General features: G+C 44.2%; 1 protein-coding gene across 1 annotated transcript in view; it reads right to left on the bottom strand.

Moving 5' to 3' along the window:
* The window catches only part of LOC119402484 (zinc finger C3H1 domain-containing protein), a 60541-nt gene that overhangs the window by 9173 nt on the left and 27064 nt on the right, over nt 1-24304 (bottom strand). Inside the window, exons 9-19 of the mRNA XM_037669633.2 lie at nt 24107-24302; nt 23214-23409; nt 21982-22167; nt 19585-19812; nt 18433-18590; nt 14427-14547; nt 13617-13789; nt 11678-11749; nt 9145-9252; nt 6868-7134; nt 3732-3833 (exon numbers count right to left, since the gene is read on the bottom strand). Of these exons, the coding sequence (XP_037525561.1) occupies nt 3732-3833; nt 6868-7134; nt 9145-9252; nt 11678-11749; nt 13617-13789; nt 14427-14547; nt 18433-18590; nt 19585-19812; nt 21982-22167; nt 23214-23409; nt 24107-24302 (1807 nt within the window). The remainder of the gene's footprint in view (nt 1-3731; nt 3834-6867; nt 7135-9144; nt 9253-11677; nt 11750-13616; nt 13790-14426; nt 14548-18432; nt 18591-19584; nt 19813-21981; nt 22168-23213; nt 23410-24106; nt 24303-24304) is intronic.

Below are 24304 nucleotides of genomic sequence, written 5' to 3'. Positions count from 1 at the left end.
ACACTAGCCCATTGAGCAGCATTGACGGTCTTGGCCCCTAGCAAAGCATACCCTCTGTTTATTAATTATTATTATTTTCTCCTTGGTGCGAAACCCCCTCTACTGTTCCTATGGAGATCTTGGGGACAACAGGAAAGAACAGGATGCTTCAGCTGGACACAGTGGGGGAACCTCCAAAGTGTGCCGGTTTCTCATGCTATAAACTGCAAGTCCAAGCAGCAAAATGACAAATTTTACTTGAACGCCCTCAATGTAACAAATGTACGTGATAATGAGCACACATCCTTTAATCAAGCAAACCCCTCCATGCCTTTTTAGTACCCATGAAAAACAAAAAAAACCCGCATTTCCCCGAAGGGGAGTATGAGGAAGTGCGAAGCACGGGGTGATGCTATGAGGGGGCGCGCGCGACTAAACTGCAGAGCCGAGCGAAGGAGACGGCAGCGAGAGAGCACGCGCCATCCGACCCACGGAGGTCTGGCCGTTTTTAAGTGCAAAGCACTTTTACTGACGATGATGATCTGTCTTCCGAACTCGTTCCAAAGAACCCGCAACGCGTTCAACTTGTTGGCGGCGTTGCGCACGCCCGAGATGGGGCTCAGGTTGTTGTCGAACCACAGTCGATCGCACACCGCGCAGCTATATCCGAAGCTGCGGTCCAGGAAGTCTCGCTTGAAGCGCGCGTCCGGCCGACTGAATTCGAGGGCCGCGCTCGCTCACGCATCGCGCGTCCCCGCGCCAGATCGGCTTCGGGGTGCTCGGCTCGCTTCGCACGCTTTCGTTCGGCGTCTCGCCGCCGGCCTTCATCACCACAGGCAATGCGCGGGGCGCGCGCAGCCACGGAGCGGAGGGCGGTGCGCGCGCAGTCACGTGGGGCGTGACGTCGCTGCGCCGTTGCTACAGACGCTCCTCTCCGCTCCTCGCGCCGTTGCTATGGGACGGCGGATTCAGGGTCGCTTATAAAGTGCATTCGCACTTAAAACACGGAAACGACAAGCACGGAGAATACAGTTTCCTGGAACAGCAAGAACCTCTTCACTTCGCGCATGTAGCTTGTACTGAGTGATAGCAACCCCTGCACTTTCCTTGGTTAGGTGTTTTGTTGTCCATTTTCATTGTGGCATGTACTTCTAAATTAATAAAACCGCACCGGCTACACAGAGTATTAAAATACGTCCCAAAAAAGAAACAAGAAATAAGATACACGAAAGTAGGTTTCATAAGTCCCACTAAAAAAAAACAAAACAAAGAATATCAAGGTCTGATCAATTCAAATGTTCTCTGTTTTTCAGAATAAAAACTGAAAACAAAGGTTCCCATAAGTGCTATTACTATCTATAATTATTTTTTTATACTCTTAAGATAAGTACCAAACATTGGCTAAAGATTGGTTAAAAAATTGGCTAAAATGCACAGTTATAAGGTGAAAGCAGGTTCGAACATAGAAGTACAATTAAAGGACATGCACGAAGTGTCTCAAAACACGAACAAAAGCTTTTATACAAAACTGTACTGCTTTTTATTTTACATTCAGCACAATTCTGCCTCAATTGAACTGCTTAAAATGAATACAATTTTCCACGAAAAAAAAAAACCAACTAGCCTTTAGTTTACCTCACAGAAGTACTCACAAAAAAAAGGCATCTCACTTTTTATTGCTTTATAAGCTAGCCCTTGACATCACTAACTATGACACGGATCATCAATGCTTTGAAAACGTAGTGTATTATATTACAAGTGTGGTATTCTCGGCCAATCGCTTCATGGATACAGTCAACTTCAATCACTTTAGGCATAGAGACAACTTCACCAAGTTTCTTTTTGTGAAACTGCCATATAGGCTCGTGTAAGGACTGTGCTTTTTCTCGGCAAATTTCACTTAGTGCGGCCCTTACAGAAGACCACGTCATTTGTTCTCGTTTTTCCTACTAAAAGCATGGAATGAGCCCTAATCAGGCATATTCCTCCAATCGCTGACCATCACAAATGTGAACACTATTCTTTTCGTTAAGGAATTTATTAATTTATGGACGCCACATGAATGACTAGTCCTCGCCATCCCTGGCACTGCTGCTTAATCTTGGCTCATTGCCACAATGTTCCTTTCACCATGGGGTTTTACCCGCCAGAAACGGCGTTTTTGTTACGATGAATACTGTTGAGAAGTACTCCAGGCTCATTTTGAGCACGTGCGATTCTTTAACATGCACCTAAATCTATGTCCACAGATGTTTTACATTTTGTGATATATTACAAGGTTTTTTTTTCTTTTATTTTTCCCTCTGCCCCCATCAACACGCTGCCACCATGATTGCGAATTGAATCCCCACCCTTTCGCTAAGAAGTGTAATGCCGTAACCACAGAGCCATCATATGGCGGGTACAGCATTTATCATAACCAGCATTTCCCTGGCATCAGAAACCCCATCAATAACTTTTATTTTCCTAATCTTTAACAAGCATATTATATCTAGACTAAGTTTACTATCTCATTCTCACACAGAATGACAACTTTTTGTGAAGCATTCATAGCCGCTTCGTTGAGATTTAGTGCTGTAATTCCACAAAGGTCATTTGACAAATCAGCAAGCTCTCCACAGAAGACACCAACATCGCAGTGTCTTGCCTTGCAACACTAACTGTTTTTGTCATCTTTTGTTGGTGTGACAACATAACTTGCCCAAATCCCAGTGGAACCCTCCGCAACACATCGTAGCAATAAACGAATACAGCAGATTGATTATTATAACTACATTTAACTCAATTATTCAGTCAATTCGATCCTGACCAACAGTGCTGACCAGCACCCACACATTTATTTGGGCTAGACTCGTTACATCAAACCCGTTGATTTCTAATTGGCTTTCATTGGATAATCTCAACTTCACTGATCATTGTGCGCATGCCTGTACTCAATACCATCATGTACTGTAAACAAGACCAACAATGAACCTATAGGGGTCTCGCAACTGGAGTCACCACTGGGGTCAGGCATGTGTGTGCTGGCCAGTGAAGTTTGAAGCATGTGGCAAACCTTATATTAATCCTATACTAATGAATAAAATAACAAATGTCTTGGCCAGTGAAAATACAAGGGCACTAATTGGTACCATCATGTGGGATAAAATTAACTGACAAAATTTAATTGCAAGTCATTTTTCAGAAGTTCCAAACTTTCTATTTAATGACCGGAATGCCACATTTCACTGTGGTGTTGGACCTCATTATAGCAAAGTTTCACCCAACTCCAAAATAGCTTCGTTATGCATTAAATATGCGTTATAAACATATCTGATACACTAATGCTGGCCAGACACTATTTTTCACTTAACTTTATTATATCACGCAATCCACTGTTGAATTACCTCATATAATAAAAGGAGCAAGACATATCGACTTCCATATGGACGCCAACATGTCATGCGCCTTTTTAAAGTTTTATTTGGTCGGTGTACCGCATATTCTCATGTATAAGCCACAAGAAATATATGGAAAATTTGGAGCTACAAGTTACTATATGCGAATTTCAGTGCGCAAGTTAGCTTTGTGATATGGCTTTACTGTAATGCAAAGAAGGCAGCTTTGGATCAATGCGCTAGGATATTTCTTAAAATTTTTACTTTTCTGCGAATTGCAGTGGAGGGGTGGCTTATATGCGAGAAATTACGGTACGTCTTTTTTTTGTCGCGAGTAGGCGCTAAGCGAATACGAGAGAGAGTGCGAGGCCTCACAGTTGCCAGAGCCGCAGGGACTGGAGGCCCGGCACAAGGGCTGCCCGCAGCACGGTCTCGGCCCGGTCCCGGTCGTCGGATTGTAGGAACAACTCCACCACTCTGCCAGAGATGAGAAAGAGAGAGAAAAGAAAAGAAAAAGACAAGAACACCGCATTTCCTCACGAACGTAGGTAATGCCAAGATCGGCAGGCTCGTCTTCGTCCGCAAGCATGGCAGCCTGCGTTGACTGTGGCACGGCCGACAGTGAGCAACGTGTGACGGTGTAAATACATACTTTTGTTTTTCACTAGTGCATTTTCACTGTCACAAATGCACTAGTGAATGAAAATGCACTAGTGAACAACAAAAGTATGTATTTACACCAGCTGGACTGTGACAAAAAGGTTTTCAGCTTTTTGAGAATAAAGCAACTGCTGCGAATAGATTAATGCTAACATAGTGCCAAATATAATGTAAAGGGACACTACAGCGACACGTTAGACCAGTTTGGACTGGTGAACTGTTCTCTGATTATTCTAGCATCGCAGTTACTTCTCGATCATAAGTACATTACGAGGAAAAAAAAAAAAAAGCAAGGGTCAAAGCGTGTTTTAACAATTTCGCGCTGAAATTCCGACATCAGTACATCAGTGTGGTGTCACCGATTTCAAAGTATTGTTTCACATTTCGGCTGTATTGGCTCAGCAGAAGTTTGCAAAACTTGCCGCTGAAGTCTCTGCTTCCTTCAAACACAATGCAATCTGTATTTTTATGGATAAATAGTTAAGCCTAACAGACACCATTAAAATCGGTGACATTGCAGTGAGCTGACGCGTGAACTACAAGACAGCATCGCTACATTTTTTCGTACGTTTTCTGCCTAATGAGACATCTCATGTAAGGGTGGTGTTTTCAGTATTGTAGAGAAGACATTTTACTAAAACCCATCTGACTGTATTTCACTCTAGTGTCCACTTAATTAGCTGACACACAGCAGAGCTGGCACTAATTACTAATTAGGCATAATGGCCCAAGCAGTAGTCTTGCCGAGTCTTCCGCTGGCAGCTACGACGGCAGGCCAATTAATGCCAGAAGCTTGTCACCAATATCTCCAAGTGACTCTCATTCGCAGTCTGATTAGCTCACTAGATTTGTCATCACGCTTTGGGTGTCACACTGAAACCCATTCACAATACTGAATGACAGACGATTCTTGAATGTTGTTTCTTGTTCTAAGAAGCGTAGTTGATCACATAGTACGCATGTATCCTTACTTGGCTGTCTCAGTCTCAAATTTACTTTGTTACCGCTAGGCTGTCAAGAATGTCCAATTATGCATTTAATTGCCCAGATGCAAGCACCAGCACCTGATTCGATCATACATTGCACTTCTGCTGAAACCACCAAGTTATACCTTTGTTTAAATAGCACAGGTTTATCAGTAAACATCTCTTTTCAAGGAAATTGTTTTTATAAGTGCATCTTCTGTGTCTCCTGTCGCTACCATGCGATATCATGCTTGTACAAGTGGCTCACCGGTGACCAGGCCTTAAAGGGCCAGCAAACAGGCTCCAAGATTTTTTTTACATCTCCCAAACAAGCTTGCTAATTCGTGCAGAAAGTTACAGCGATCACATTTCCTGAATATCACAGTGCGGCACGCAGCGCAGACGCTCCATTTTGAAAAACAATTCCCGTGCCCTCACCAGCGCCTGTCCAGTCCTCCTTGTCCATGAAGTGACGTATATAGTTGCTCATGGACAACTTCATGTAGCACTGACTTTTTCGTTTGGTCATCTGCACTATGAAACGGTGCCTTGGCCCTGCGGTGATGCGGTTTTGGCCGCGCATTCAACGCGCTTTTTCAAGCACTGCTCGTTCCCTAGCACTGCTCTGAAACGAGCGACACGTAGAGGAAATCTTGCTCGGTTGTTGGCTGTGCACCGATGATGTAATCGCTGATGTCGTGTTACATTGCCTAAGTGGGCGTAGTCATGACAATGGGCTATGCCTAGCCCTTTTCGCTGCCGAGAAGGGTGGGAAGGCCGAGCGAGAAACCGAAACCAGCTGAAGCGGATTGTTCTATCCCCAGTAACTTCCTTATTACAGCACTTATTCGCAAAATTCTTGCGGCAGCATGTTCACATCGTAGAAGTGCGCAGTTATCGCATAATCCCACATTTTGGACTGCGGGGTTGTTTACTGGCCCTTTAATCAGGCTTACTGGTTACACTCGATGCTGTTCAGGTAATAATTGGGTTAATGGAGGACCGGCCCGCAGATACCACAAGTGTGCTTGCTAAGGTTGCCTCTGCACCTAGTGGATAGAATGGGCTAAGCTGCAAACTAAATTTTCACAGCGCAGCCTGAACTACCGTTAAAATGGATAAAAATCAGTGGAAAACGTTGAAGACTGCGACAAAAAGATGGCTTAACAGTACGTTATGTTAGGCTAGTTGGTGCATTGTTACTTGAAATACGTGGCGCAAGGTTGTAACTGAGACGAAACAAAAAGAGACAGAAAGAACGCCGGCGTTCTTTATGTCTCTTCTTGTTTCTTCTCAAATGCAACCTTGCGCAACATATTTCAAGTAAAGAAAATGGCCCTTACAACTAAAAAAAAAAACGAACAGAGGTGATCAAAAGTTCCAAGGCTGTTATCCCATGCATTCCTACGGCAGCATGGCCTGGGAACTTTTGAACACCCCAGTGCTATTTAAAGACCAAGGTATGTCCTGCGTATGGCCATGTAGGTATTTTAGACCAAGAAAATATGACGAATGAACAAGAAGTTCTGGACACATTCCACAAAATGAATCGGGAAGGCACCTCCAGCAGTGGTACCTCTTTGATAAAAGAGATAAATCTTCCTTAGCACCAGGGTGGCCAGATAAAGAATCGGCTTACTGCAATGGTTGTATGCACATGCGCCATGTGATTGCCGGTGGCAATATTTCAATATAGTACTTTTTTTTTTAAAGATTTATGTGCCAACAAGTCCCTTCATTTTCTTCTCCCAGTGTTTCATGTTTTCCACTGGTTTCTATCCGTTTAACAATGTGCGGACAAGCCCAGTTCACCACCTTGAACCACCAGTCCCAGTACTACTCTAAAAGAGCATTTTCGCTGGATTATGTCTGCTCGTAGAACACACCGTTGGACCAGTGCTGGGTTCGGCTTAGTCCGATCCTGCAGGTAAGACCACAGCAGGTCCGCCGCGTCACGAGGCGAAGTCATGTGAGCGGCGAGAAGATTGAGCATGTGGTTCGTGAAGCTGAAGTCGCTCCACATCTTTCTCGGCTCGGCGGGCAGGTGGCGCCGGGTGGGCACGCTCTCGAGGCAGCGCTGCACGAGGCCGCTCACGACGTCTGCGGAGCCAGCGTCTCGGCGGACGACGGCCTCGAGCTGATAGTTCAAGTACCTGGAACGAATGACGGAAAGCGTTTGGAGTAGCAAAGTTCTAAATGCTCCTAAGGATTGGGTGAATGGGATGGGCGAATGGCAAATTAGAAGTTCGAAGCAAATTCAGCGCCAATAGATTGAATAGTATATATCGCATATTATGAAAAAAAGTGAGCATTTTTGCCATCACCCAACTAACTGGCACAATATTTTTACGAATCAGAAGTAGGCGTGCGTGAATGTCACTTTTTTCGTTCAAAGTGAAGTGTACGCAACTTTAAATAGTAGCAGGATTTGAATAGCAGTATATAGTGCAATTATAAGCGGTAAAATAGGCGAAGCTTTAAAACTTGCTATACTTAGTGCGCATAGGTCGGTATAACACACTTTTACACTTATAATTTGAGGCGTAGCAGTGCGAATTTCCCCTGGAGAGGCAGTTTCACGGCATATCGGTTCTTAGCTAAGTGAAACCACGTTTTTAGGGGGTCAAAGGTGGTAAAATATACATCTATTTGTTCATTTCGAATACCTAAAAATTATGAAAATTTAAAATTCGTTTTGAAGTGCATTCAAATACTGTAATATTCATTTGAATATTCGAAGCACTTGAATATTAGCCCATGCCTAGTCCCTGCAAACACTAACCACTTAAACATGACAGAAGAAAAACTGCTCGGCTGTAAAACAATATTTGCATGAGCAATACTGGCGAGAACAACTTTAAGTACACGTATAAGTGATTGCATGACTGTGTGTATTTACTCGCAAATGAAATGTTAATTTGGAAGTTAAGCATTTTCACATAACTGCCTGCTGGTTGGTCCAATCAATAAAGACTTAGCAATGATTACAGCCAAAAAAAAATTACTCTTCCCAATGTTTCGGAACCAGCACAATTCCAAAACGTTGGGGAACAATAGGTTCAATTTCCACTCTAAAACCCTAAAAGTTTATTTTGCACTTGACAAATTACAGTGGGAATGAGTGCAAGACCACAAAGTCGCACATGTTGGAATAAATGAATCGTGGTTGTTCATTCAGCTGTTTATATTTTTTGTACATTCTTAACTAAAGAAAAGCAAAGAAGAGGGGCAAGATAACCTAGTGTGACAGTGTGCACAGTGATGACACTGCGCTGCGCATGTACAGACCCAAACAATACGAAGGGGAACACCAAATTTGTGTTTAGTCAACCATTACTTCTAATGCATCATTATGAATACAAATGTGAAGATGAATGCGACGTTCTGATTTGCAAGAGATACCTTTCTGCTTGAGCATTTAGTGTTACAAACACTTTTGCATTTAACAAATGTGTTTAGCTGCCAAGACCTTTCGAAGGTAATTACAGTGTTCCCTTTCATATTGCTTGTGACTGTACCTCAACAGCTCTTGTTTCTTTTGATGCTGTAACGTGGAACATCTGTGGATATAAAACACTTAACCTTGAACTTGAATATAAACACTTCTTCTTTTCTAGTGAAATGTAATGTCTCTTTCTTCGTAGATAAAAATGCAAATTAAACTCACACTGTCCTTTATGAATTTGCCTAAGACGACTCGAAGGCGAAAGCCTTTTTTTCCCCTTCTTTGTCTTCTCGGTCAATGTACTGATCTTGCCTGAAAGCTTTTTGCATCTAAAGTGGTTTTGCACTGCCTTTGTGATCGGCCCACCTTTGACCAAGTGACAATGCCAAGTGATGATGTCGTCATGACGTCACAAATTCTGGAAATCTGTGATGACATGACGATTTCATCACTCGTGTTGACACCGATGCCAGTCAATTTTAGCGTTTGATGATGCATCTAAGGCTTTTGTGTTAATGAATTAGGAAGGCTCATCCTCTATGCTCACTTACGTATTTTTTCTATGTTGGACCAGCCCCTACCTACGTAGGCTATTGGTCCAAACATTTCATATGCATTTTTTTTTACCCCTACGAATAAAACTAATTCAGATTTGAACACGATGCCACGGTCACCTACACCAGCATTACGTGAACACTGGCGAAAGGATTTCACTTACCACCACCAGGCAAGCTGGACGTCAGACGTAGTGTCCGACACCGTCAGCAGGATCTCGTACAGTTCACACACGTCCCGGGGGGATGCTCCCGACAGCTTCAACAGCTCACTGCACAAGAGAAAGAAGAAGGCGGCCCCCAACAGCACGCACACCCAAGCCCCCACCTCACCAAGCACGTTAATCTGGCTCATCCAGAAAACAACGCAAAAAGTCTGTAGTGGGTGACACAAAATGGCCGCCACAGACTACTATGAACTTTCTAAGAGCTATTAAAGGGGTAGTAACCCTGCCATGCACACTGTATATCTGCTACACTGGACATGATATTTCTTAATACTGATTAAAGCCATGTAACGGAAATACTATTGTTGAAATTTTGATTCCCTGAAAGTTCCAGTGATAGGCATTTGAACAGTGTGCTTACTAATTAAGTCGTTTCTATGGTAATTATGTAATAGCTCAAATACCATTTCACTTCTTTTTTTACAACTGTACTCTCAGCGACCAGAAGAAAAAGTGAAAAATTTGTTACACTTTTTTTTTCAGTCAGGATTATCCGTGGGCATCACAGGGATAAAATTACATCTTGGATACTTTCTTTCCAGTAAAGGGAAGACCTGCTTTAGAAACATGTTTATTGTTTCTGAGCAGATTTGTATGGAACTTTTATAGCTTTCTTACTTTTCTTTGCCGATTTCAAATGTGGAATTATTTTTCTAATACTGCATCACGCTTTTAAAATATGAATACTCCATGTCTTGTTAAAAGCAAGATTTTTTCCTAAAGCATGTGAGTTGCAGAACAAATAAATACATCACAATAATCTGGAATGAGAACTGTATGCAATAAACAAGAATGGATATTATAACCCATGTGAACAAAAGTTGCAGTATGTTGAACATATTTGAGTGAGTCGATGTTAAGCTGGGATTTTGCTCACCAGAGTTCAACAACCATAACTTCTGTTCAAATTGGCTTAAGGGGGACATGGTGTGTAGAGATATTTTCTGTATCTTATGTCCAAACCTGATGAAATTAAATAGACTTGTTTGGTTTTTCATGCTGATTTCAAATATACAATAATTTTTCTTGTAAGCAAACTGGTTTACGAGATACACAAAGCTGCCTCTCTATTGTTTCCGGAGACAATAGGAGAAAAGCCATTCAGCAGAAAGTGAATATTATCAGATAGCTAGATACTACTATATGCAATAAGTGCAATGCTGCAAACAGTTTTTAGATCGGATCATAACTAGTCATTCTGCAGGTGATCGAAATTCAATGTTTGTACCATGACTACCGTGAAGAAAAAAAAAATCAATTTTTAAAAATCTATGAGCAGAAAATTAGAATTCTGCTCTCAGCACTTTGTAGTACACAGCTTGGGCTTTATGTTAAAAAAGTAATTACAGCTCTAGCTGTTCTGGATCACGAGATATGACTCCGATAAGCTAAATAAATGACCCAAAAACATTTAACGTTCAGCTCGTACTCTTTGCACAGATATAAACTGCAGATGAAATACTTATCTTATAAGACTTCTCTTAGGCTTTAGATGCGAAATATTAGCTGTAGATGTCAATAATATAATTTAAAAAACACTTTTTTCTTTGACAATTTTTTGGTCTCCACAAGCCATGTCCCCCCTTAACGTACCCATTCTGGTTTTATGGCATACAGTTCTCATACCGGATTATTGTGATAGGCTGATTTGCTTTGTAACTCTCACGGTCCAGAAAAAAAATCTTTGTCCTAACAAGGCACATGAAATTATTGATATTTTAAAAGCTGCATGTTACATAAAAAAAATAACTGCATATCTGAAAACAGCACATAAATATGCATAAGCTGGAAAAGTTTTGTAAAAATCCGCTCAAAAATAAAGAAATACGCTTCTAAAGCAGGGTGCCCTTTTAATCAGCAATTCCGTTTAAAAGATTTCCGTTTACTGTGAGTTTACTGTACACTCAAACTTCATTATAACAAAGTCATTTCTGCCACGAAAATAACGTCGTTATATCCGGAAATTCGTTATAAATGTTTATTGGTAACACTGCATCTATGACAAGACTATTTTTCATTTACTTTGTTATAACCGATAATTCGTTATATCCGTGTTCGTTTATCGAGGTTTGAGTGTATTGTATAACTGTGATGTCGCAAATTTAAAACTATCTGCTCTTATAGCTGTCTGCATAGCACAAAAAATTTGACACAGGACAAGAGAAGGGACGAAGACAAGCACTTGTCTTTGTCCCTTCTTTTGTCTTGTGTCAAATTTTTGTGCTATGCGTGCAGTTATGCATTGCCAACAAGCCCAACTTCACACGCCTGTCAAGTATCTGCCTGTCTCTTGTTCCTATGCTGGAAATAGTTCCGAAGTATCGTTATAATCTGAACTTCAAAGTCCTTTACAGTGCAAATGCAAAGTTCCAGCACAGTAACTCTTTTTGTCTCTGCTGTCAAGTGGAATCCTCAGAATAAAGACCAACGACATGCACAGCGTGCAGAAAAAGCAGTGAGCAGTACTCACATGAAGTTGAGCCGCGTGTACACGGCATGACTGTCGCATTCCTCCACAAGCTTCGGGAATGATATGCAGGGTCTGTGGAAAATTTTTTAAAAAGAAACGACTTTTTAGCTCATTTTTAAAAATTTTGAAGAGACTGTTAAGCACATGCATGCATACGTTTCTTTTTGTTCATTTGTAGAGATGGGCGAATATTTGAGCGCTTCAAATATTCGAATGAATATTACAGTATTCAAATTCGCTTCGACACGAATTTAAATTATTCGAAATTTTGAAGTATTCAAAATGATCAAATACACATTTTTTTTTTACCGCATGTAACTAACTGGAAAAGCAGTTTCACTGCAGCGTTAGACTGCCATGCCGTGGAGCCACCTAATCAGGAGAAATCCACACAGTCGAAAAGGCACACTTCAAGGTTAAGTGCATACTACCTGCACCTCGATTATTATTTTTTCTTTTTAAAGCTCAAAAGCGTGTTGTACGGGCTTATATGCACTAAGCTTAGCAAATTTTTATACATACCTCATCTTACCACATATAATTTGCACCCTATTGCTATTTAAATCCTGCCACTATTCAAAGTTACTTCCACTTTGTATCAAACAAGTGACATTCACACAATCCTTGATTTAATTCTTAAAAATATTGTGCAAGTTTGGTCATGATCAAAATGCTTATTTTTCTTCGTAAATACAGGATTTAAACTATTCAAACCATTCAATTTGAAATTATTCGACCTAATCATAATTTGCTTCAAATTCGCTTTGAACTTCAAGTTTACTATTTTGCCCATGCCTATTCATTTTGTAACAAATACCATGAGTTCACTGTCAAGTATCTACTCCAAATGCACCACCAACAGATTGTAACTGAGAAAAACAAAATTCTCATCATTGATGGAAATGTGGCATGATAATTTCTGGCACTTCACATGACAGAACCACGATGATTATGCGCAATGCCATAGTGCAGTGCTCGATATAATTTCGTCTACCCGGGGTCCATTAATGTGCACTGACATGGCACAGCGTGCAGGCCTCTAGCAGTTTGCGTCCATCGAAATGAGACTGCTGTGGCTGGGATCGAAAGTGAAATCGCGGGAAGCGTGGCATAAAGCAACTCCGATGATAAGCCCATGCCAAGGCAAACAGCTCTGGGTAGTAGAGACAGGGGGCCCATACTGCACCACGGAATACAGAATACTATCCCGTGTTAGCCCTCCCTGATTGGCGATAATGAAATATGCCCGGCCATAATGAAATACGAGCGCTTTGACGTGTGCAAGATGCATGGCTTCGTGTCACCTGGGGGCTACTCGAGCATTTAGGTTGAGCCTTACGACCGGCGCATCGACTGCCATTTTGCAGTGCGACTGGCACATGCTTTCATTTTGTTTTGTGAAAAATAGAAAAGGCTTCTGTACATCCGGTGCTTCGTTTGCGTGAACACGCTGCTTACGGCGCGCGGTGCTCAATTGAAGCAGGCAGTGTACGGTTGGCGGGAGCTTTGAAGCGCCTCGCGGAGCAGCGTGGGGGGAAGGAAGAATCGCAAATCTATGTATTATCGTTAGAGTGTCACATCAACAGCGATGACCTTCGAGATGTAAGATAACAGGCCAATCAAGCGGCGTTAATACTCTGGTTGCATGCATCAAGAAGCGTCATTGCTTACCGACACCACCCCTTCCCCGCCCCAGCTCCCAATATTCCTCGTGCTAAAATCACACAAAAAAATTTGGGGCTCCATGGCATTCTGGAAAAGCCGTTGGGGTTCCCCAAGGCAAGAAAGCTTGAGAACGCATGTACTGATCATTCGTGCTAAATTTAGCCAAAATGACATTTCGTAGCAGGTGTCCCAGAGGAATGTTCTAGAACAAGGCAGTAAGTTTCCCTGCATGACAGTAGTACTGGCAGCAACAGCCACCTTTAAAACAACTCACTCCTTGGCGTTTCGCTGAAGACCAACTATGTTGTTGCCGGTCTGGAAGTAGTGGGCCACGAAGTTCTCCAGCAGCTCGTGAATGACATCGCTTGGCAAGTCAAAGTTTCCCGATGCCGCTTTGAACAACAGGCGTGCATCAGTAGGTAGCCGCGACAGGCCTCTCTGCAATGCCTGGAAAATGAAAAAGAGCGAATGAACGATAGAACCCTGCCGTCTCCAAACGGTAGAGAATTTTAGTAAGTACACCCTCGAAATTTTTAATAATATTGCGTGAGCATCGAAACCAGGATATGGCAGTGCGTAATATTGGCAAGAAGTAAGGAGATCTGCTATTGAAGTGCAAGCACACGAAGCACACTTAACTGCAAACGCCGTCTGCTGCAGTTTGCTTCAAAAATTACAGTTTACATTAAAAAATTACCCTCCCCCCCCACCATGCACACGCCTATGACTGTGCGAGAGTGTCTACTTTTCCAGTTAACCTTGGCATGCATGCTCTGTGTAGCAATGGTCATAGCGGCAAAGTGTGTGCGCGGCTGGCACACCCTATCTTGTAATCAAACTTTAGGCTAGTTGGTTTTGCATAATTCAAGGGCAACAGTACAATCGTTCAAACGGGCAAAATTCTTTTCCAAAACTGAGGGAATCTAAGTCAATACATCACAATACTAATCTGGAATGAGAATTGTATGCAGTGAACCAAGAATGGTTGGTCTAAACACATTTGAACGAAAAGTTACAATATGCCGAATATTCATTCGCTAAAGTTTAAGATCCCAAACGTGAATGTCTCATGGATGCTGCTTACGTTAGTGGCTTCCTCCATGTCTCCGGCCTTGATGTAGAGCTCGACAAGCTGAAGCCAGCCGTCGGACCAACCCGGATTGTCTTCCATGGCTACGTTGCAGAGCTGCACGGCGGACGATCCCCTGTGTTCCCAAGGGCAACAAGGTTACATGATCAAACAAACCATGTGAAGTTCTGCCATATGGTGAAATGTTTTTTAACCCGTTCACTGCCGGATTTTTGTGGCACTGCCGCACACTCCGTGCCAGTTTTTTTTTTACTGCACATTATGCGAATATTTTCTGTTAGCAATGCAGTAGGATGCTGTTAAGGACATGTGAACATTTTTATAGGGGATTAGCTCATCAAAATAAAAGTAGCCCTCATTACAAGCAGATATTTAAAGGGCCCATGACAACCATTTTTCGACCAGAATCTGTGTTGCGTGTGTTAATCCGTGACGTTGCAAACAAGCTGGAGAGATTTCAGGGCATTTGGTTGAGCGCTAAACTTATAACTGAATATTTTTATAAACATGCGAGCGGCCTGAGAGTGTGGCAACACTGGCGCACCCGCGAGCTGTGACGTTACAAGCTGCTTGCTGTGCGTGTGTCTGCATTCTAGCGAATGATTTTGTTCCGTGGTCAGCTGCGTGCGCAATCGAGCTATTTCGGCATTTTGCAGCGTTAGCTACACTGGCCTAACCAAGCCAGTTTCGCGTGGATCCTTAAGAGCCGTGCTGCGCGTGCGCGAGGATCAGTGATGTCCCACACCGGAGCCGGCACCTCGCGTGCACTCCGCCGCTGCCGCGCGCGACTCGCCGCCGCCGGTCTGCACTTTCCAGAGGAGTGACGTCGTAGCCTTGGCAGACGTATTGGCACCGACGCGCGTGCAGCTATTCGCCTTCGCTGTGCAGTCGCCGTCTGACACTACGCTCGAGCCGCTTGATGGCGCATCTGACTGGCGTTTGCCAGTGTGGTATAGCCATGGAGAAGGAGAGCGCAAATGCTGCTCAACAGCGCAGAAGAGCAAAGAAGCTTAACTCATCGGATCCCAAAGTAGTCGCCTGGCAAAATAAATATACATGTGCCACACAATACATATACCGTGTGTGTGTCATTGGAGCAGCAGTAAGCATGATAATCAAACTAACCCTAGACAATCAGCAAAGCTAAGAATAATTACCTGAACCTTTGCTAACGCTACGTTATCCTGGCATAGCCGAGCTAAGCCACTGCAACATTTTTTTTCAGCTGGGAATTGAAAGTAAACGATTTGCAGCAGCTAAAACTTTGGTAGACGACGAAAGCACCGCTGCATGCAGTGCATGATGTCACACATGCCATGGCAAAATGGCGGTTGCCGGCGGTGGGCAGGGTTTATGGCCAGCGACCTTGAGGGCTTATTTTGCACTGAAATACTCTTGTACAGTGCATTTTTCACATATGTATAGGCAGATTAGGCCCTCCACTTCTATTTTTCGGTGAGAACTGCAAATTGCTGGGTGGCCATGTCATGGCCCCTTTAACGAAATAACTAATTTTTAATAAATATTTACCCATTAATTCAGAGTCGCTGAAACATTAGTTATCCACTTTCTTCGAAGTAAGAATTATTCAAGAGCTCCTCAATCTTTTTCTTCTGTCAAATAGTTTGCGCACACGGCACGCTGACTCGCCATGGCTGCGCTGCTGAGACGCTGGCTAAGAGACACGAGCCGACGCTGATGCGCAAGCGTGCGCTCCCTCTATTGTTAAAAATTTTACTACAAGTTATATTTGTTTATATGTCCTCTCCATAGAGAGTGGGACACACCTGCATTTTTTTTTTACAATAGTTGTCCATCAAGTAGCAGGGAGTGATTTAAAGAGGCCAAATTAGTATACTCGGGGTTGGCAGGGCTTGTGCGGTTGTCGTCGCCAGAGTTATCTCGGGATTGGCAGTGAAAGGGTAAATAAAGCCCTCTGAAAACTCATTCCACCAACGCAAACTTCCTAGGTAGGTTGACATTTTTTAAACCCTGCCTTTCTTTCTTTTTGAATCCAATTAAAAGCAATCTTTATTGTTAACTTAATTATGTAAGCAGGTTTATACAGAAAAGAGTCCAGAAGTAAGAGATACAGGCAAGGCTCCTTACGACAAGTTGTGAAACTGAAGAAATAAGGTGAACCTGACAATAAATTAGTTCACTGTGCATTAAAATTTCCTAGTGTTGACTTCACTGCAAAATTTTTCAGACAGTCAGCTCTTCCATAACCTTAGAGAGTCAAATGCCATAAGCCAAAAGAAAAAAAAGAAACCACCATATTCTAAATAAGCATAACGATATTTGTTTCTCCACAAAGTTATAGCTCAATATCTCAAAACTAAAGATTTAGTTGGGGACAGATACCCACTGTGATGGACTAGTGGTTAAGGTGCTCAACTGCTGACCTTAACAGTGGGATTGAATCCAGGCCATGGTGGCCACATTTCGATGGAGGCAAAATGCTAGAGCCCTGTGTACCAAGATTTAGGTGCACATTAAAGAACCCCAGGTGGTCAAAATTTCCGGAGCCCTACACTGCAGCGTCCCTTATAATTATACAGTGAAACCTCGTTAATACGTACCTGCCGGGAACGCGGCATAACTACGCACTAAACGGTAGTACGCATTAACCACCAAGTACAAATTTGCCTCTCCTGGCGTACGCCATCGCCGCCAGCAAAGAAATAGAGTGCCACAGCAAATATTGTCTAAAGTACCCATCGCAAAGCCTTTTCTTTCTTTTTGCCAAAGTGGAGAAAATATCCTAGCACTCTCGCACGACCGCCCGATAGCGCGCGGTGGCCACGCCAAAGAGCATTTCGAAACTATTAGAGGGTCCGGGATACGCAGTGACCGGCATAGCGACAAAACGGACAGCGTCTGCATTCCGCAATATATGTGTATGCGTCCGTACCGCGATCTGCTACAAAACGAAAACTGACACGCGATACGGCCGCGTGGAGCCGATCGTCTCCTGGGTAGTTGCGTGCAGTGCGTCGCCTGCTCGGCTCACGTACGCCGTCACTACCGGGCCGCTTGCTGTACCGCACGCGCGCATCAGTCGTGGGATTGTTCTTCATGCCCACTTCGTTCCAGACCGTGCACGGCTTCCTCCGCGACGCTGTAGCGGTCCTGGCAGCGAATGGAGGCGCGTTGGGTGGTCGCCTAATAAAAGCGTGCAATATGGTTACAACAGCGCTACGCTTGCTGTACCGTACGCGTGCGTTTAGCGTGATATCGTCAATGCAGCGAGGTTTCGCGGCGTCCGCGACCCGCAATGCTCAACTCCGCAACAGCGATCTGCTTTTGTTTCTACATAGCGGTGCGCGCTTGAACACAGCCCCGCACGAGGCGGCAGCGATCGGCGGCCCAGCGCGTTGAGGTTGTCGCCAAGTAAAAGCGTGCAGTAGGCTTAAAGTAGCGCTGTGCTGCATGCGTGTCCGGGCAGATAGCTGAAGATACTTATTGTGATAAGGTTGTCCGCGATAAGTCATGCTGACGCGTTCGTCGGTGGCCGCCGCCTAGCCTTCGTTCTTTCCCGATGCTTACATGCAAAGGCGTCGCCGCAATCGCACGGAAGTCGGAATCGGTGATCGACCGATCTCCGCACTTCTAGAAAAGACGGAAAACCTTTGGCGGCACATTGTGGCGTCGAGATTTTTCAGCGGTGACGTAAAATTTTATGGCACAAAAAGTTATCTCGGGCGCAGGGTACGCACTAGCCGGTAGGCATAGGGCGAACCACTACGGCTTAAGCGGTCAGCGAATGCATTGGGCTCTATGGGGCTCGGTCGGGAATTCGTCGCAACTACGTTTTAACCGTTAGTACGTTTAAAGCGGGTACGTATTAACGAGATTTGACTGTATCGTGACTTTGGGATGTAAAACTCCAACAATTATTATTATTATATATTATCTGGGGACAGAAAATAAAAAATTGTAAAATCCAGACATTCGTTACCCAGACATTCTTTCCATTCAGGTTTAACTGCGCACTCACATGGACTGGGATACAAGCAGGTTCAAGTGGCTGGTGAACAGGGCGACACACTTGTCGGGTCCACCGAGTTCGTCCACGGCTTCGTGGAAGGCACAGAGCAGAATGTCAGGCGATTGGGTCAGCCCCTCGTTCCGGTCCCAGGGGATCTCAAAAGAGTCCTGAGAGTGCAATTACATAAGGCTGATTCAATTTTGAGTGAAATATAATTCTTTGAGAACTGTATCGTTGTTCATTCCGTAAATAGGTTTGTACTTCCAAGAGAAAAACAGAGGTCAAAGCTTTATTTCTGAATTCCGTTATCACGAATTTCAAGGACCTTTTTTTTTATCTTGGCCACACCGGCTAAATAAAACATTTCAAAGCTTGCCATGTCAAAGCTATGCTTCCTTGTAACATAATTCCGATTTACAGATGAACAATTATACAGGGTGTTCAAAATTAAGCGTTATGGTTTTCTTAAAATTCAGCACTCGGAGGTATGTGAAAACCACCTTTGCAGGTAAGCTTTTTATCCAGGGGGACACAAAGTGAGACAACAATTATCACTGTCAGCCACCCAGTTAACTAAGATTGAATAATGAACTTTTTAATAAGTGCAGCAAGTGGGCATGTTTGTAATGAAAATTTGAAGGCAGTCACTTTCTACACAGTTCCACTTGGAAGAATTCTTCTAGCATGTCTGTGCTCCGAGATATCCTGCTGCAACGTTTAATTGCAGTTTGCATGACTCGCTCACCACAGTTTCACTGCTCAACAACTTAAAACCTAAATATGTATTCATAACTACGTATAAACCATTTATTCAAATGTTTAACAAAAATAAGACATATATTTGTGCTTTTAAGTGGATTCAAGTTATTTAACTTTCGGTGACATGAAAATGAAAATAAGGATCCGCAGCACCACACAATTTTTTCGAAAAACGCCTGAACCACTCAATGCGCATTAGGAACTGCCTTGTAGCAGTGCGACAACTCGATCGAGTCGATAGAGTTGTGGCATTTCTATGGAAATTGACTGGATGGCCTTTCAAGAGTGCCCGTGCGACAAAGGTATTGGTACGAGTGAAGTAATTTTTCTCTTTAGCGACGCTCTAGGCAGTACAAAAAAAAAACAACAACAAAAAAAACACAAACAATTCTTTCACATTACCGTGGAGCAGAGCCGACCGACGGATCCACGTTCGACGCAGAACAGTCCGGCCGGCAGGGACCGGAACTCGACAAAGTGCAGATAGCAGAGCCACAGGAAGCACAGGTCGCTGGGCGACAGGAGCATGTTGGCACATTGGAGGATGTCCCGTGTCGTCACGTCCAGGAGCTCGCCGGAGTCCGACGGATCCACGAAGTGCTCGAACTTGATGATGGACTTGACGGATGTCTGCACAACCACAATCGGTGTTCCCAACGATCCCTCGAACCAAAATCACAGCCGAGAAAAACTTGTCCGAAATAATGAATTGTCACCCACACGAATACAGCCGTAAAGTACAGTGGAACCACGTTAATTCTAATTCCATGGAGAATATACATTTGTTTGACTAAAACGGAGTTTGAACTAGGTAACAAGAATGCTCTTAAGGTGGGACATTGCTCCTAAAAATTTTTTTATATTCTTGATCGATGAATAGAGTGTTGGGCGAGTTGGTTATTATGAATGAAAATAGCACGAAAGAACATAGGACGAGACGAAGAAGTCTACAGCACGCAGTATAATATGCAGTTCTTAAAACAAAATACCGTATTTACTCGCATAATTTGCGCACTTTTTTTCGCGAATTTGGAGCTCCGAAAAGGGGGTGCGCAAATTACGCGGAGATTTCGCGAGCACATCTGAAATAACGCACAATATATAGTCCTAACACGCGCGATATAATACATTAAAGAAGAAAATAAATTATAGCGCAAACGAAGGGTTTTTAACAGAATTAGCACGTACTTTAACCAGCCAGATTCGGTCATGCGCGGTCTAGTCAGAATCACTGGTTGAGAAGTCCGACTGCGAAACATCGCCGCGGCCGCTGTCACGCTTTTCCAAAGCGCGTCATCCTTGTTTCCGTCGAGTGCGTTGAGGCGTCTTCTTGAAGCTTTTCGCGACAATGCTGGGAGTAACGAGGTGCCACGGCACGGCGATACCGGTGGGCCTAAGCTCTCGCACATATTTGAAAAAGTACTCTTCAACGGCAGGAAACTTTCCATGCTTCGGTCCTCGGAACGGTCTCCTTCTCGGTCTTGTATTAAAAAGCGAACTCTTCTGCGGCACGGTTCCCGTTTCCGTAGGCAAATTCTATAACAGTTAACTTGAATTTTGCCGAGTAGTTATTGTAGCCCAGCGCAAGAGAACAGTGAAAACGCAACTGGCTGATCGCGAAACCTAAACTGCCTAAACTTCCGAAATCAACGAAGGCTGCGTCGCAGCGCGGACGGCGCGGACGCAGAGGAGGAGGGTCAGCGCGGGAAAATGTTGGCGCGACTGGCCCTCGCACGCCTCCGATGCAGAAAGTAGTCCGTGTCGTGTCGCGTGCATGCATTCTCACGGCGGGAGAACGCTCGAATAGTTCCGACAACCGGTGAACAGATTTAGGTGTTCGGGTACGGTTGGTACGGTCTCGGCGGTTTCCGGAGAATAGAACGAAGTAATTGGAAGAAGGGACTTCGCACTCTCAGCCTGCCTTGTGTATGACTGCGCTCGCCTGCTCAGTGAGGGCCGCGGGGCGCGGCCGTCCAAAGTTTCCCCGTGCGCGCGCGCCGGCGAGCTGGCTCGAGCGGGACGGGGAGCGCAAAATATGCGAGTAAATATTTTTTTTTAGCAAAGCTGGTTAAATATTAGGGGTGCGCAAATTATGCGAGGGCGCAAATTATGCGGGTAAATACGGTATTTCATGTTCCTATTAGAAGCATGATTTTTCCTAAACTGAGAGTTACAAAAGTAAATCAGCATGTCGCAATAACCTGCAATCAGAACTGTATGCAGTAGAACAAGAATGGATGTTCTAAACCCATTTGAACAAAAGTATGGTATGTTGAACATTTGCCAGTGAGTCTATGTCAAGCTGGAATTTTGCTCATGAATGTTCACCATACCACAACTTTTCATACTTGGAAAACCAGTGAAAAAACAGCCCGACTAGCTTACCATAACTTTTGTTTATATGGGTCTACAACATCCATTCTTGTTCTGCTGCATACAGTTCTAATTGCAGATTATTACAACATGCTGATTTACTTTTGTAACTCTCAGTTTAGGAAGAATCGTGCTCCCCATAAGGCACTCCGTGCAGTACCCAGCATCAGGAAAATACATTGCATGTAATGAGAGTTTCGATTACTGAAAGACATGTTTAGGGTTTTGATTATGTGCTGGTTGAAAGGATCACAACGCAATGAAGAAGACATACAGACAATGGTTAATGGGACAAAGTGCAACTTTCAAACCAAGCAGCCGAAGAAAGCAGCAATACTGTTTAAGGAATTTCCACTTATCAAGATTCTACAGTGCTTAACAACAAAAAGGTGGAACTCGTGAAAGTCACTGAAGTGAGCTGTTCACCTTGAGGATGAGGTAGGCGAGTGGCATGTTGCCGGCGACGGCGCACAGCTGCGCCCAATAGAGCACCACCTCGAGGACGCACTGCGAGTCCGGCTGCTTGCCGTCCGACACCCCCTGGGTCAGGTTGTACAGCTGCTGCTGGCACAGCTGGCACTTGGAGGGAAGGCTGTCCACCAGCGTCACACACTGCGTCACAAAAGGGTGCCAGAGAAAAACGCAGACGAGTCACGAGGGCAGCAACATGTAGATCAAAGGAGAGGCTTGAAAATACAAGGATGGCACAATGAGCAATGGAACCAAAAATGTTTTTGCCATGTTAAAGGGATACTGAACAAATTTAGGGAAAAAATAATGAAAACATCGAAATTTCACTCGGAAGATGCGACTGTTTTGATCAACAGAGTTTATTTCACATGTTTTTGAACAGTTGGCTGTACTGGAGGATTGTGAGCACGCGGTGGGGTTTCAGGGATCTCGACAACTGTGTTTTTATTTAGAGCCACAATCCGAAAATATTTTAGTGCGTGTCGGCACTCCTTTAGGTGATTTCTGTTTACTGAGATTTTCCTCTAGTTCAAGAGGAAAAAAGGACCTGGGCAAGCCTCGTATTGCATAGTCGTGTGTAGGAGGTGTTGCTTTGTAAGCATTGCAGGTAACCAGTGTTTCAGAAGACAGGGGAGGCCCTGCCCAGATGACTCATGTACCTGGCAATGTTGTTCTCGACCAGCTAACCGACCATCCAACTTATGATGTCAGTCTCGAGTGCAGGCTCATTGGTGCGGGCTTGTGTGTGGCTTTTGAGGTGGAAAATTTCCCTGCCTGCTAAATTCGTACCCGACTATAGGTGGTGTGAAAAAAAATCATAAAATTTCCAGCCATCGGATGAGGTAAACTTTAGAACGAGACATAAGTAACTGGGCATCACTTAGAGACACCTTCATCCCAGAACAGAAATCAGCAGGTTGATGATGGTAATGACAAAATGCTTTGTGTCGAATGCAAAATCTTTCATGTCGAATGCAACTTTGCAACCTCAGAAGTTCATGTGCACAGTTAAAGAGGCACAGTAGTGCAAAGACGAAAGATGAATAAGAGCGACAAAGCAACGTCTTCCGTCCTCCATCTTTTGTCTTTGAACGATGTTTCCTTTGCAAGTATGAACCGAGTAGCCCTAGTCCTCACTCAAGTGCACAGCTTTCCAGTGAACTCTCGCTAGGCCACTGAACGCTCACCTTCCACCAGACGGAGTTGTGGCTGCAGTAGTCCAGCGCCTTGTGGCACAGGTAGTCCAGGTCGGAGCACGTCGGGTGTGCTGCGTACCACCCCAGGTAGAGACGCCACACCTCGGGGCTCGACCGATTGCTCTCCAGCGCTTGTGAGAACACGTTCAGCGCTTGGTCCAGCCTGGCTTCGGGGTCACCCTCGTCGCTGTAATGACACACACCTCGTGAATGAAGGTCGAAAGACAAGCCAAAGCCATGCTTGGGCAGGTTGTTATGACAAACTTGAAAATACAGTAGAATCTCAGTGATGCGATCAGGGCTAGTACGAATTTCAGGATGACACAATTTTGTTTTTTGTGGTCCCAGCCAGAATACACTAGCCTACGTTGTGTATGGTTGTTGCAAACCGATTTTCACCTTGCAATGTTTGATCGGAGATGTACACTGGCCCGCAGATAACAGACAGGCACTGCCCGTGCACCGCACAGCTGGCTCGATTGGTTGTCAGCATTGCCCATCTACGGCCGTAGCCTCCGAAGTACTAGTGCATAAAAATCTTGGAGGCCCATATGTGCGTGCACCATACAATTACAAGTGCCAGTAAGATCACTGGCGTCTATAAAACTTTACTGGCAGTCATTCCAAGCAGTCTACGATGTTAATGCAGCCCCGAGAAACAATAAATAGAAATGTTTGCCAGTTTTCTTTTGTCGGATACTAGAAGCATGGCAGCATACTAATTTGGCATGCAAGCTTTTCATGTTTTTCAGTGATACAAATATTTTTCGTGACCACGCAAGATTCGTATCGCCGAGACTCTACTGTATCGCAGTAGAACAATGCAAGCGTATCAGCTAACTCAGCTTTCCTTGCTACGTGACCCCGAGCTACATCACGCTTACCTGTTGTGCTTGCCGTAAAGGTGTCGATAGGCAAGCCGCAACCAGAGCTCAACGTTGTGGGGCTGGTCGATGACGAGTTGCTCCAGGGCGGCCGTTCCGAGGTGCGATGAGTCAAAGTACCGGAAGTCCTGCTCCAAGTCCACGAGCTCGGGGTCGTCAACCTCGGTGATCTGCTGCTGCAGCAGGCACTTCCAATCT

The sequence above is a fragment of the Rhipicephalus sanguineus genome, chromosome 8 (assembly GCF_013339695.2).
Source record: "Rhipicephalus sanguineus isolate Rsan-2018 chromosome 8, BIME_Rsan_1.4, whole genome shotgun sequence".
Lineage (NCBI taxonomy): Eukaryota > Metazoa > Arthropoda > Arachnida > Ixodida > Ixodidae > Rhipicephalus > Rhipicephalus sanguineus.
The sequence above is the reverse complement of the archived record's forward strand: the minus strand, read 5'-3'. Positions and strand labels throughout refer to the sequence as shown.